Source organism: Sycon ciliatum, chromosome 7 (assembly GCF_964019385.1).
Source record: "Sycon ciliatum chromosome 7, ocSycCili1.1, whole genome shotgun sequence".
NCBI classification, from domain to species: domain Eukaryota; kingdom Metazoa; phylum Porifera; class Calcarea; order Leucosolenida; family Sycettidae; genus Sycon; species Sycon ciliatum.
The window spans coordinates 29,368,639-29,381,983 of record NC_088649.1 but is presented as its reverse complement, the minus strand read 5'-3'; the positions used below and the strand labels follow the sequence as shown (position 1 = coordinate 29,381,983).

At 46.6% G+C, this 13,345-nt stretch overlaps 2 protein-coding genes across 2 annotated transcripts; one reads left to right on the top strand and one right to left on the bottom strand.

Moving 5' to 3' along the window:
* Positions 1–671: 671 nt before the first annotated feature.
* On the bottom strand, positions 672–4,382 carry LOC135821802 (fibrillin-1-like; the record flags this gene model as incomplete). The annotated part of the gene is made up of 3 exons (XM_065334799.1): positions 672–1,423; positions 2,222–2,959; positions 3,845–4,382. Coding segments are annotated over 3 exons (2,028 nt in total), but the record flags the coding sequence as incomplete, so codon positions are not given.
* Positions 4,383–7,819: 3,437 nt separating this feature from the next.
* Positions 7,820–8,665, top strand: LOC135821801 (putative nuclease HARBI1). Its single transcript, XM_065334798.1, has one exon. It carries the CDS (start codon positions 7,820–7,822, stop codon positions 8,663–8,665), a length of 846 nt encoding a protein of 281 aa, XP_065190870.1.
* The last annotated feature ends 4,680 nt before the right edge of the window (positions 8,666–13,345 follow it).

The following is a 13,345-nucleotide window of genomic DNA, read 5'->3' as shown; positions in this document are numbered from 1 at the left end:
TTGGTTTTGGTCTCCTGCGTACCAGTGTTGCCTGCCTTCGTGGTGCCCGGCGGATGCGCCGCGTCAATGATCAGTCTGCTGTCCTCGCAAACGCGGAGGCTGCATTGATTTAACTTTCTTTGCAACTCCTGCAGTCTAGGTACTGAGTATCATTGTTATCTTGTGTGTGTGTGTGTGTATGCGTGAGTCAACAGCTTTGATAAAGTTATTGTGTTTACCCCTCTTGTTTTCTCATCATTGTGTTGATTTTAATTTTTAATCTTGCCCGTAAAAGAGGCTGTTGATAAGACAAAAAAAAAAAAAAAAAAACTGTACCACTATACTACTGTACTACTGTACTACTGTACTACTGTACTACTGTACTACTGTACTACTGTACTACTATACTACTGTACTACTGTACTACTATACTACTGTACTATTGTACTGTCTGCCATTCACTTCCACACTAGCAAAACATTCATGTACATGTACATGTCATACCATGGCATGCATGGACATGTACAGTAGCAGATCTACATGTACACTGAAACTATGCGATAAGACTTTCAAATACAGTGGGGGGGAGGTGGGGGGGGGGGGGGGAGTCTATTCGAAATGCGTTACGTTTACAAAAAAAGTGCGAACTTATGAGATGCTCCCTAATGGTGCTGTACTAGCCAAACCTACAGCTAAATGACCTTACCATTGTATCCTTGATGACAGACGCACACAAAGCTTCCTTCAGTGTTTGAGCACGTTGAATGAGCATGACAATTGGTAGTGTAAGAACTATTAGTACATTCATCGATATCCACGCAAGATATTCCATCCTTCAAGTAGCCAGTACTGCAATTACAACGGAAAGAACCAGGAACGTTGTGACATTCAGAGTTTACACTGCACACTGGTACAGCTCCATCACATTCATTCTTGTCTTGGCATGTCTCTCCATTGCCAGAGAAACCATTCTTGCAACTGCAAGTAAAGTTTCCTGCACTGTTGCTACAGATAGCATCAGAATGGCAGTTGTGAGCGCCAGTTGAGCATTCATCTATGTCCACACAGAACTTTCCTGTTCCGGTATAACCATGTTTACATGCACAAGTAAAACTTCCAACGGTGTCCGTACAGTTGGCATTCTCGTCACACGGTGATTTCAGGCACTCCTCAACATTCACACAACTTTTTCCATTACCCCTGTATCCTGAATTACATGAACAACTGAAACTACCAATGTGGTTCCGACAAGTGGCATCCGACGAACAGTCATGGAGATCATGTGCACACTCGTCCACATCTGAACAGTAGGTACCTGGACCTTCATAACCTGGGTCACATGAGCAATTATGACCTCCCACCGTGTTGGAGCACATTGCGTTGTCATGGCAATCATGGCCGCCATTCTGACATTCGTTGTGATCAATGCAGTTCGTGCCGTTTCCTAAAGTGTACAAAAACATGAGCACATGACCAACAACCCAGTTTCATGTAAATGAATTGTCCTAAAATGTGGAAATGGCGACGGTCTGTGCATAGGTCACAATGATTCGACCTTGCTGCATTTTACACTGCCTTTTCGACAATTCAGGGGGGGGGGGGTGGGGAGGGGTTACACCGGATGTGGGTCCCAACCCATGTGCACCCCCTAACAATTTCGACCTAGGTTCAGCTTGCTTATAATGACGTTTTCTACGTTTCGTAGAAAAAATGAGGGAGTGGCTTACACTTTGGAAAAAACGGTACCCCCACATGAACCATATCCGGACTTCCAAGTTTGGGGCCGTCTCGGTCTGCCTGGCACCCTGTCGAGGAGTCTTACTGGAACTATAATTACTATTCGTTTGTCAATTCTTGCAGGAATAGCGACGTCATTTGCCAGGTCCCTGCCGCTTTCCCACTGAGACGCATGCGATTCAGAGTTACTGGCGCTGCAAAGTGCAAATGTATAGGCAGTGGCCGGTCTTGGATTGCCCCAAATAAGAGAGATATGAGTGCAGCTAGCGGCTATCTGGCATATCGATAATTTTCACGAAACGAAAAAGTTTAGTTAGGATCCCCCCACCCAAAAAAAAAGATTGACTTGACAGGAAGAATGCCTTGATGTCTCTCATATCAATATTTCCAAAACGCAACTCCTCTTGGCTCACCCACCCATAGACAAAACTTATGCTCTTCGTTTATAAGATGGATAGCTATGCCCCTTAGAGTACCAAACAAGTCCTAAGTCAAATAGCTTTACCATTGTGTCCTTGATGACAGACGCACACGTAGCTTCCTTTGGTGTTTGAACACGTTGAATGAGCATGACAGTTGGTAGTGTAAGAAGTATTAGTACATTCATCGATATCCACGCAAGATATTCCATCCTTCAAGTAGCCAGTACTGCAATTACAACGGAAAGAACCAGGAACGTCGTGACATTCAGAGTTTACACTGCACACTGGTACAGCTCCATCACATTCATTCTTGTCTTGGCATGTCTCTCCATTGCCAGAGTAACCATTCTTGCAACTGCAAGTAAAGTTTCCTGCACTATTGCTACAGATAGCATCAGAATGGCAGTTGTGAGCGCCAGTTGAGCATTCATCTATGTCCACACAGAACTTTCCTGTTCCGGTATAAAAATGTTTACATAAACAAGTAAAACTTCCAACGGTGTCCGTACAGTTGGCATTAACGTCACACGGTGATTTCAGGCACTCCTCAACATTCACACATCTCTTTCCATTACCCTTGTATCCTGAATTACATGAACAACTGAAGTTACCAATGTTGTTCTGACAAGTGCCATCCGACGAACAGTCGTGAAGATCACCTGCACACTCGTCCACATCTGAACAGTAGGTACCTGGACCTTCATAACCTGGGTCACATGAGCAATTATGACCTCCCACCGTGTTGGAGCACATCGCGTTGTCATGGCAATCATGGCCGCCATTCTGACATTCGTTGTGATCAATGCAGTTCGTGCCGTTACCTGAAGTGTACAAAAACACGAGCACATATTACCAGCACCCAGCTTCATGTTATTGAATTGTCTTAAAATGTGCAAATGGCAACGGTCAGTGCACAGGTCAATATGATTCTACCTTGCTGCATTTTAAACAGACTTTTCGACAATTTAGGGGGGGGGGTGATGCACCGGATGCGGGTCCCACCCCATGTGCACCCCCTAACAATTTCGACCTAGGTTCAACATGCTCATAATGATATTTTCTACGTTTTCGTAGAAAAAATGAGGGAGTGGCTTACACTTTGGAAAAAACGGTACCCCCATATGAACCGTATCCGGACTTCCAAATTGCGGCCGTCTAGGTCTGCCTGGCACCCTGTCGAGGAGTCTTTCTGGAACAATAATTACTAATCGTTTGTCAATTCTTGCGGGAACAGCGACGTCATTTGCCAGGTCCCTGCCGCTTTTCCACTGAGACGCATGCGATTCAGAGTTACTGGCGCTGCAAAGTGCAAATGTACAGGCAGTGCCCGGTCTTGGATTGCCCCAAATAAGACAGATATGAGTGCAGCTAGCGGCTATCTGGCATATCGATAATTTTCACGAAACGAAAAAGTTTAGTTAGGATCCTCCCCCACCCAAAAAAAAGATTGACTTGACAGGAAGAATGCCTTGATGTCTCTCATATCAATATTTCCAAAACGAAACTCCCCTTGGCTCACCCACCCATAGACGAAACTTATGCTCTTCGTTTAAAAGATGGATAGCTACGCCCCTTAGAGTACCAAAAAGTCCTTAGCTAAAAAGCTTTACCATTGTGTCCTTGATGACAGAGGCACACATAGCTTCCTTTGGTGTTTGAGCACGTTGAATGAGCATGACAGTTGGTAGTGTAAGAACTATTAGTACATTCATCGATATCCACACAAGATACTCCATCCTTCAAGTAGCCAGTACTGCAATTACAACGGAAAGAACCAGGAACGTTGTGACATTCAGAGTTTACACTGCACACTGGTACAGCTCCACCACATTCATTCTTGTCTTGGCATGTCTCTCCATTGCCAGAGAAACCATTCTTGCAACTGCAAGTATAGTTTCCTGCAATGTTGCTACAGATAGCGTCAGAATGGCAGTTGTGAGCGCCAGTTGAGCATTCATCCATGTCCACACAGAACTTTCCTGTTCCGGTATAACCATGTTTACATGCACAAGTAAAACCTCCAACGGTGTCCGTACAGTTGGCATTCTCGTCACACGGTGATTTCAGGCACTCCTCAACATTCACACAACTCTTTCCATTACCCCTGTATCCTGAATTACATGAACAACTGAAGTTACCAATGTTGTTCTGACAAGTGGCGTCCGACGAACAGTCGTGAAGATCACGTGCACACTCGTCCACATCTGAACAGTAGGTACCTGGACCTTCATAACCTGGGTCACATGAGCAATTATGACCTCCCACTGTGTTGGAGCACATGGCGTTGTCATGGCAATCATGGCCGCCATTCTGACATTCGTTGTGATCAATGCAGTTCGTGCCGTTACCTGAAGAGTACAAAAACATGAGCACATATGACCAGCACCCAGTTTCATGTTATTGAATTGTCTTAAAAAGTGCAAATTGCGACGGTCTGTGCATACGTCACAATGATTCGACCTTGTTGCATTTTACACTGACTTTTCGACAATTCAGGGGGGGGGGGGGGGTTACACCGGATGCGGGTCCCAACCGTGTGCACCCCCTAACATTTTTGACCTAGGTTCAGCATGCTCATAATGACGTTTTATACCTTTTCGTAGAAAACATGAGGGAGTGGCTTGCACTCTGGAAAAAAATGGTACCCCCATATGAACCGTATCCGGACTTCCAAGTTGCGGGCGTCTCGGTCTATCTGGCACCCTGTCGAGGAGTCTTACTGGAACAATAATTACTATTCGTTTGTCAATTCTTGCCGGAATAGCGACGTCATTTGCCAGGTCTCTGCCGCTTTCCCGCTGAGACGCATGTGATTCAGAGTTATTGGTGCTGCAAAGTGCGAATTTATAGGCAGTGCCCGGTCTTGGATTGCCCCAAATAAGACAGATATGAGTGCAGCTAGCGGCTATCCGGCATATCGATAATTTTCACGAAACGAAGAAGTTTAGTTAGGATCCTCCCCACCCAAGAAATAGATTGACTTGACAGCAAGAATACCTTGATGTCTCTCATATCAATATTTCCAAAAGGCAACTCCCCTTGGCTCACCCACCCATAGACTAAACTTATGCTCTTCGTTTAAAAGGGTGGATAGCTATGCCCCTTAGAGTACCAAACAAGTCCTAAGTCAAATAGCTTTACCATTGTGTCCTTGATGACAGATGCACACATAGCTTCCTTTGGTGTTTGAGCACGTTGAATGAGCATGACAGTTGGTAGTGTAAGAAGTATTAGTACATTCATCGATATCCACGCAAGATATTCCATCCTTCAAGTAGCCAGTACTGCAATTACAACGGAAAGAACCAGGAAGGTCGTGACATTCAGAGTTTACACTGCACACTGGTACAGCTCCATCACATTCATTCTTGTCTTGGCATGTCTCTCCATTGCCAGAGAAACCATTCTTGCAACTGCAAGTAAAGTTTCCTGCACTATTGCTACAGATAGCATCAGAATGGCAGTTGTGAGCGCCAGTTGAGCATTCATCTATGTCCACACAGAACTTCCCTGTTCCGGTATAACCATGTTTACATGCACAAGTAAAACTTCCAACGGTGTCCATACAGATGGCATTCTCGTCACACGGTGATTTCAGGCACTCCTCAACATTCACACAACTCTTTCCATTACCCTTGTATCCTGAATTACATGAACAACTGAAGTTACCAATGTTGTTCAGACAAGTGGCATCCGACGAACAGTCATGGAGATCACGTGCACACTCGTCCACATCTGAACAGTATGTACCTGGACCTTCATAACCTGGGTCACATGAGCAATTATGACCTCCCACCGTGTTGGAGCACATCGCGTTGTCATGGCAATCATGGCCGCCATTCTGACATTCGTTGTGATCAATGCAGTTCGTGCCGTTACCTGAAGTGTACAAAACATGAGCACATATGACCAGCACCCAGTTTTATGTTATTGAATTGTCTTAAAATGTGCATATGGCGACGGTCTGTGCATAGGTCAATATGATTCGACCTTGCTGCATTTTAAACTGACTTTTCGACAATTCAGGGGTGGGGGGGGGGAGCGTGATGCACCTGATGCGGATCCCAACCCATGTGCACCCCCTTACAATTTCGACCCAGGTTCAGCATGCTCATAATGACCATGAATGACATGCACCAGCCGTCCTACACATATGCGGTCGTGCACCTCCCATCAAGAGTACATAACCCCCCAAGAGTGTGCAACTCCACTACGGGTGCTGTCGCGACAGAATTTCAAGTTGACGTCATTTTGATGATGCAATGCGCACTGTACACGGATTATCAGACGAATCCGGAACCTGTGGTTGAGCGAAGCCGATCGATCCTGTACAAATTATTACAAAGAAAAACGTGTGATGCGTTGACACCCGTACACATGTTGTAAATCACTGTTGCAAGGAGCATTGGGTCATAAATAATGACGTCAACTTGAAATTCTGTCGGGACAGCAGGGTATGTGGGAGTTGCACACTCTGGGGGGTTATGTACTCTTGCTCCTATTTAGGAAGCCCGTGGATTTATAGCTGAGACTGGCTATATAGTCGAATATCTCTCCATGCCTTTAAAGGTCCGGATATACCGTAAACGGCCTTGCACTTTCCTCAAAGGGGGACCAGGGGATATACCGTAAGCGGCCTTGCACCTTCCTAAAAGGGGGACCAGCGGATATACTCTAAGCGGCCTTGCACATTCCTAAAAGGGGTGACCAGCGAATATATCGTAAGCGGCCTTGCACCTTCCTTAAAAGGGGGACCGGCTACGCCCCTGAATGCAACAAGATGGCGCCAGACTAAACAGCATTTCCCTAATAGCGTTGTCACACGACGGTTCGTGCTCACGATTTCACGATACCATGGTTCTACGATCCACGGCAAGACACTTCACACGACGACTAGCTCTGCCGACACGGTGCACGCGAGTCAGTCACGATTTGACTGTTGCCTAGGTAATTGTAATGGAGGCGCGTGTTTTGATGGAAATAAATCTGAATATTTTTTTATTTTCATGCCTCCCGGGAAAATTCAAACACTCTTTGCTTGATGTTGGAGTAGAACAAGACTGAACAGACGACTTTGTTGCTTTGGCGTTCTTGACTGGATTTCTGGGACCATGGATTTGACAAATCCGCGTAGCTTTGCTTTATTTTTGCTGTTTGTTTTCCGTGGTCTTGGACAACTGGGTCCGGACAGGGCAATCGGCTCACAACCTACAGGGTTTGGAGTGCCTCGTCCGATTTCCCAAATCCCTTTTGGCCGTTTCATGTTGAGAAAAAGGCGTCAACGTTCCTATTTCAGCTCAGGTCTTGCGTCGACAAGTGCCCATTCACGTGGAGCGTGTAGAGATCGAACACATTTAGCACAGTTCTCTTGGATAACGACCTGCTATTTGCTGCTCGATCATGAGTTCCCCAGGAAGAGGAGGTTTTGGTCTGCTCATTGCCAGCAGCTTGGCAAATGGGAAGCAGAAGTTCTGGGAACGTGGACAGAATTTGGAGCTCGTTTTTCTGACTACGAGAATATGAAGTACATGGAGTCTTTCCGTGTTGATAAATTAACATTTACGCAACTGTACCGTATCGTGGGTGTTCACCTTGTCCGACAAGACACTGACATGAGAAGAAGTATCCCTGGAAGGAAGAGAATGGCTATGTTTTTGGAGTGGATGGCACATTCCAAAACTATGGAGCAGATTGCGACATCCTACGGCATCGGTACGTCTACAGTATCTGGAATCATTCAGGACGCTCTCGCCGCGTTCCGAGCCCTACTGCCTGTAGTGTGCCAGTTCCCGACAGAAGAAGAACTTCGTCAAACCATGGCAGATTTCGAGCACTTGTGTCATATGCCAGGCTGTGGTGGTGCGTTGGACGGAACGTTTATGAAGATCCTGAAGCCAGTACGGCATGGCGATTCATATTATTGCTACAAGCAGTACCCAGCCATTGTCGTTTTGCTTTGCGTGGATGCCAGGGGCATTATAACGTACATCAATGCTGGGCGACCCGGGTCAATGGGCGATGCCTACACGTGGAACACATCATCCCTGCTCCGGGAGATATCGAACGGTGCTCTCTTGCCCGAAGCAGCTTCCGTGGGTGTCGGAAACAATCAGGTCCGGCCGTATATTGTAGCGGATGCAGCGTTTGCATTGTCAGAGACACTGCTGAAATGCTATGACACAAATCAAGGCACACCTGAGCAGCGGAGCTTCAATTTTGCTGTGATCAGAACACGCCGTGTTGTGGAGAATGCAATAGGTCGTCTCAAGGGTAGGTGGAGTATTCTCACTCACAATTTCATCCGCGATCCTTCCCTAGCCACTGAGGTCGCCCTTGTTGCTGCAGCTCTTCACAATGTGTGTGAACGATGCAGTTGCCCCTTTGAGGATAGTTGGATTCCCCAGTCGGCACTTCAGGATCGTGTAGTACCTCCAGTAGATAATAACCAGGATAGATTTGCTCAGCCTGCGGACGACGTTCGTCGTATACTCTCCGAGTACGTGCACCAATTTGTTCAAGCAGAGTGAACGTTGTGGTGCTGGCAGACACAACCAGATGCACTTGTTGTGTCTGGCAGAACCGCATGCGATGCACAGAGAAGCAAACCAGAAATGGTAACATCAGAACACATCAAGAGCATTTCGTGAAAACGAGAGGCAAAGTATCTTTAGTGCATGTTACATGGACGAAGTGAAAAGAACGAACGAAGAGGGAGTGGGATTTCTCAACGGTTCTGTACTACAAGTAATTGAAGTACCACACAGGGAAGAGCTCTTCACAGTCAATCTTTCAGGGATTTGACAATCTCCGCCATAAATTTCATGCTCGTCAGCTGCAAAGATTGCGTATGAGCACTGCTTTGCTCCTGCATTTGCTGCAGAAGATGAGCATCTGTTTTCTGAGAATCCTTCGCAAACGTCAGCCGTCTCTCCTCCAGTGCTTCCTCATTAGTCTTTCGCTGTTCCTCAATCTCCGCTTCCACTTTCCTCCTCTCGGCATCTCGCTTATTCTCATGCTCCATCCACTGTTGCTGCATCTTCTCATCGTGCTCGAACTGTGCAGCCTGCATGTCCTTCTGCATCCTTTCCAGCGATGGCAGGATTTCTGCGTTGGCTTGACCTCGGCCAGCTCTTGGCCTCTTGCGAGGCAAGATTGCAGTTCGAGATGAAACTGGCGTGGCAGTTGCACCACTCACCGGCCCAGCAGTCCTTGCCGACACAGCGTCTTCCACACTGCTCTCATCGCCAGAAGAAGTCGGCAGAAGACCCGTCTCATCAACATCGCCACTCAGCTGCATCGTTCGTCCAAGGCGTGCAGATGTCACCAATGGAGGCAACACAGCAGACCGTGCTGGTTGGGGTGCAGGAGGCTGTGTGCTAGTGGCACAAGCGCTGGCAGCATTCGAAGCAGCAGTTGCTGTAGCTAATGGATGCGTGGGGGTTGTGGGGATCGGTACGTGTTCCCCCGGCAAGACAGACTGGCGATCAGTGGACGTGTCAATGGAAATTGTGAGGCTGTCTTGGCATTCACCTGGACCCCACTGCGGGTTCTGGAAAAATAGGCGATGGTACAGCTGAAAATTGGGCCATGCAGCAGTTGCCGCTAGAATATCGTAATTGCTTGCATCAAGACTTGTCCCTGGAATGAGGCACAACAAATGCATATGAGATGGAATCAAAGGGCAAGTACGGCTTATTATCCCTAAATATTGCATTCTGAATTGGAACAAATCACAATATATCTATTATCCAATTTGGTGTACGACGTTGTGTAAGCATGATGTAGGACAAACAATTCAGTAACATAGTATGATGCACAAACATGCCAGCAATAAATCACTTGCTTTCCTTTGCCCTGATTTTGTGAATTTACCATGACGCCTGCTGTATTTTGTTTTCAAGGGCCTTCCACAAAGTCGAAATGGCACCTGTGCATTTGTGTGTATGACCATGCATAGGTTATGACCTATGTCCACCGTATGTGTTGCTATGTTTGACATAGCTTGTTCGAGTATGTATGAGTATGTGCTATAAATATACATACGAGCTTGCAATAAATTTAGACCGTGTGAACTCACGCACCTGTTGCAGATGGAAGACGATGCGACTTATACATCTCCCTGCCCTTTTTCTTCAGACTGTCCACCTTGTTGTGCACCTCCTTGGTTGTAAATTGCTTCGTTGAGCCCACGGACAACATCCTTTCGTTCAGCCGTTTGGTTGCTTTGTCTTCTTTCGCTGCTCGCGTCATCATCACTTTATCAGTCGATTCAAGTAGGGAGCAGTAGATTTCGATAAGCATCCTTTCGGATTCTGGGCTGAATGTCCGGGTGGCCATTGTTCAGAAAGTCGGACCTGTGCTGCTGTTCAGGAAACGCTCAGTGAGAAGACGCGATCGCGAACACAAGCCAAACCAGTACGGGAAACACGAAATCGAAAACGAAAACGCACAGCCAGGGGGTCAGGGTGTCGCGGGCAGACCGTCGGGTCTGCGGATTCAGATTTCCCGCCATTTGATGATCGCCTTGGTGATCCGCCCGCGAGCCCGAGCAGACGTGACTTTGTCCCGTCGTGTGAAAGGCCTATAAGGCCTCGGTCACACTACGGCAAGTTTGAAGGTGGACGCAGCGTCAAGCCGCCGTACTTGGTATGGTATTGGTATGGTATTGATTTATTTGAATTCGGTATCTCAACAGTACATTGTACAACTTGGGAAGATCCGAATGACATAGATACATAAACATAAAAGTGGAGTAGGTGCTACAGCGGATCATTTTTTCGCAGATTGTGGGACTAAACTAATACCAGTATGCAAGTACACAAGAAATAAAAGCTGAATAATTACGACTGCATGACATTGGAGAAAAGCGCCAATTAGAGCGAAACAAAGCGACACATCACTCATCAAAAACATTTTCAAAAGGAGCTGTTTTAACCAGGTACACTTGACGCAGACGCAGGGTCACACAGTGTTTTTTTTTGCAGCTCATGACTGCCGCGACCTGACGCATTTGTCTACGTCACAAAATCACCAGGGAAACTCAATGACGACACGGATTCCCGCGGAAACCGGCCTTTTGCTTATTATACAAAAAATTTGCAGGACAAAGTTTTCAAATTTTTCATTGATTTTTGATTACAAGAAGACGAAAGGTCCACGCGTGCACGATCGCTGTTGTTTCTTTCCGAATTGGAAGCCATTTTCAGTTGTAGTGTCATGGATCAAGCAAGAAAAGTCCGCATCGCAGCTGTGTTTCTCCTGACTTCGTCATACTGATTGTCCTTTTTGGGGCTCTTGACAACAACACAACACTCACAAGTCAACAGGCTCCTGTTGGCCGATGACCCACTCGAACAACTGGTCCTTTCTCGACATCATTTTCTTCTCAGAAAACGCCTCGCTCTTCCTCCAGGTTCGGAGCAGAGCAGCCTCAGCCTCGTAGGTCCACAGACTCATCTCGAAAAAAAAAGAGGGAACAAAACAAACATTGAAGAGGCGAATGACGAATGACTGCTCAACTCAAGCACTGTCTTGAAACTAAGTGTACTTGAAAGACACTGTTTTTCCGCCAAGCATCACTCCCATCAGCGGCAACGCAGCCGATTTCCCCACGTCAGACCCAGCAGCGTCTGATGCTCAAACTCAAACTTCCCGCGGTTGCGTCAGTTGCCATGGAAAAGATCATGATTATGACGCTGACGCACCATTTTTGCCGTAGTGTGACCGAGGCCTAAGCGTCTGGTTTTCAATGGTGCCCGTTTATAGTATGGCGCCAGGCCTACAATTCAACACATCAAGAACATAAGAACCGCACCAGGCAGAACACATTCACGATTCCCGTGAGACTCGGCTTGAGGTAGAGTGTTTCCGCATCCGCTGTAATGCCACCACGATCGAGGATGAAAGATCAAGGATCACCTTACAGAAGATACCGTCTAAGCCGCACTTTGCACACTCAGTTTTCACCGCCCCAAAGGGGGGGGGGGGAGGGTGTGGCTTTTACTCCGCTGATCAAATTAAAGGGGATAAATAGGGTAGATGTCTGTTGTTCGTAGAAAAAATGAGGGAGCGGCTTACACTCCGGAAAAAACGGTACCACCATATGAACCGTTTCCGGACTTCCAAATTGCGGCCGTCTCGGTCTGCAAGGCACCCTGTCGAGGAGTCATACTGGAACAATAATTTCTATTCGTTTGTCAATTCTTGCGGGAATAGCGACGTCTATTGCAAGGTCCCTGCCCCTTTCCCAGTGAGACGCATGCGATTCAGAGTTATTGGCGCTGCAAAGTGCGAATGTATAGGCAGTGCCCGGTCTTGGATTGCCCCAAATAAGAGAGATAGGAGTGCAGCTAGCGGCTATCCGGCATATCGATAATTTTCAGGAAACGAAAAAGCTTAGTTAGGATTCTCCCCCACCCAAAAAAAGATTGACTTGACAGCAAGAATGCCTTGATGTCTCTCATATCAATATTTCCAAAACGAAACTCCCCTTGGCTCACCCACTCATAGACGAAACTTATGCTCTTCGTTTAAAAGATGGATAGCTACGCCCCTTAGAGTACCAAAAAGTCCTTAGCTAAAAAGCTTTACCATTGTGTCCTTGGTGACAGACGCACACATAGCTTCCTTTGGTGTTTGAGCATGTTGAATGAGCATGACAGTTGGTAGTGTAAGAACTATTAGTACATTCATCGATATCCACGCAAGATACTCCATCCTTCAAGTAGCCAGTACTGCAATTACAACGGAAAGAACCAGGAACGTTGTCACATTCAGAGTTTACACTGCACACTGGTACAGCTCCACCACATTCATCCTTGTCTTGGCATGTCTCTCCATTGCCAGAGAAACCATTCTTGCAACTGCAAGTAAAGTTTCCTGCACTGTTGCTACAGATAGCGTCAGAATGGCAGTTGTGAGCGCCAGTTGAGCATTCATCTATTTCAGTACACTGCTGTCCATCTCCACTGTAACCAGTTTTGCAACTGCAATCAAACTTTCCCTCACTGTTCGTGCAGATTGCATCAGCATGGCAAGAGGTTGTCACCAAACACTCGTCCACATCAGAACATGACGAAATCCCGTCACCTGAGAAACCACTATCGCACTTGCATGTATACGAACCGACATTATCTGTGCAGCTAGAGTTCGAGGTGCAGGTTGATGAATTGGAACATTCATGGATGTTTGTGCAGTTTATGCCATCG

Excerpts from the sequence above, each read along its gene's own strand:
- LOC135821801 (XM_065334798.1), top strand. The coding sequence starts at position 7,820 with ATGGAGCAGATTGCGACATCCTACGGCATCGGTACGTCTACAGTATCT.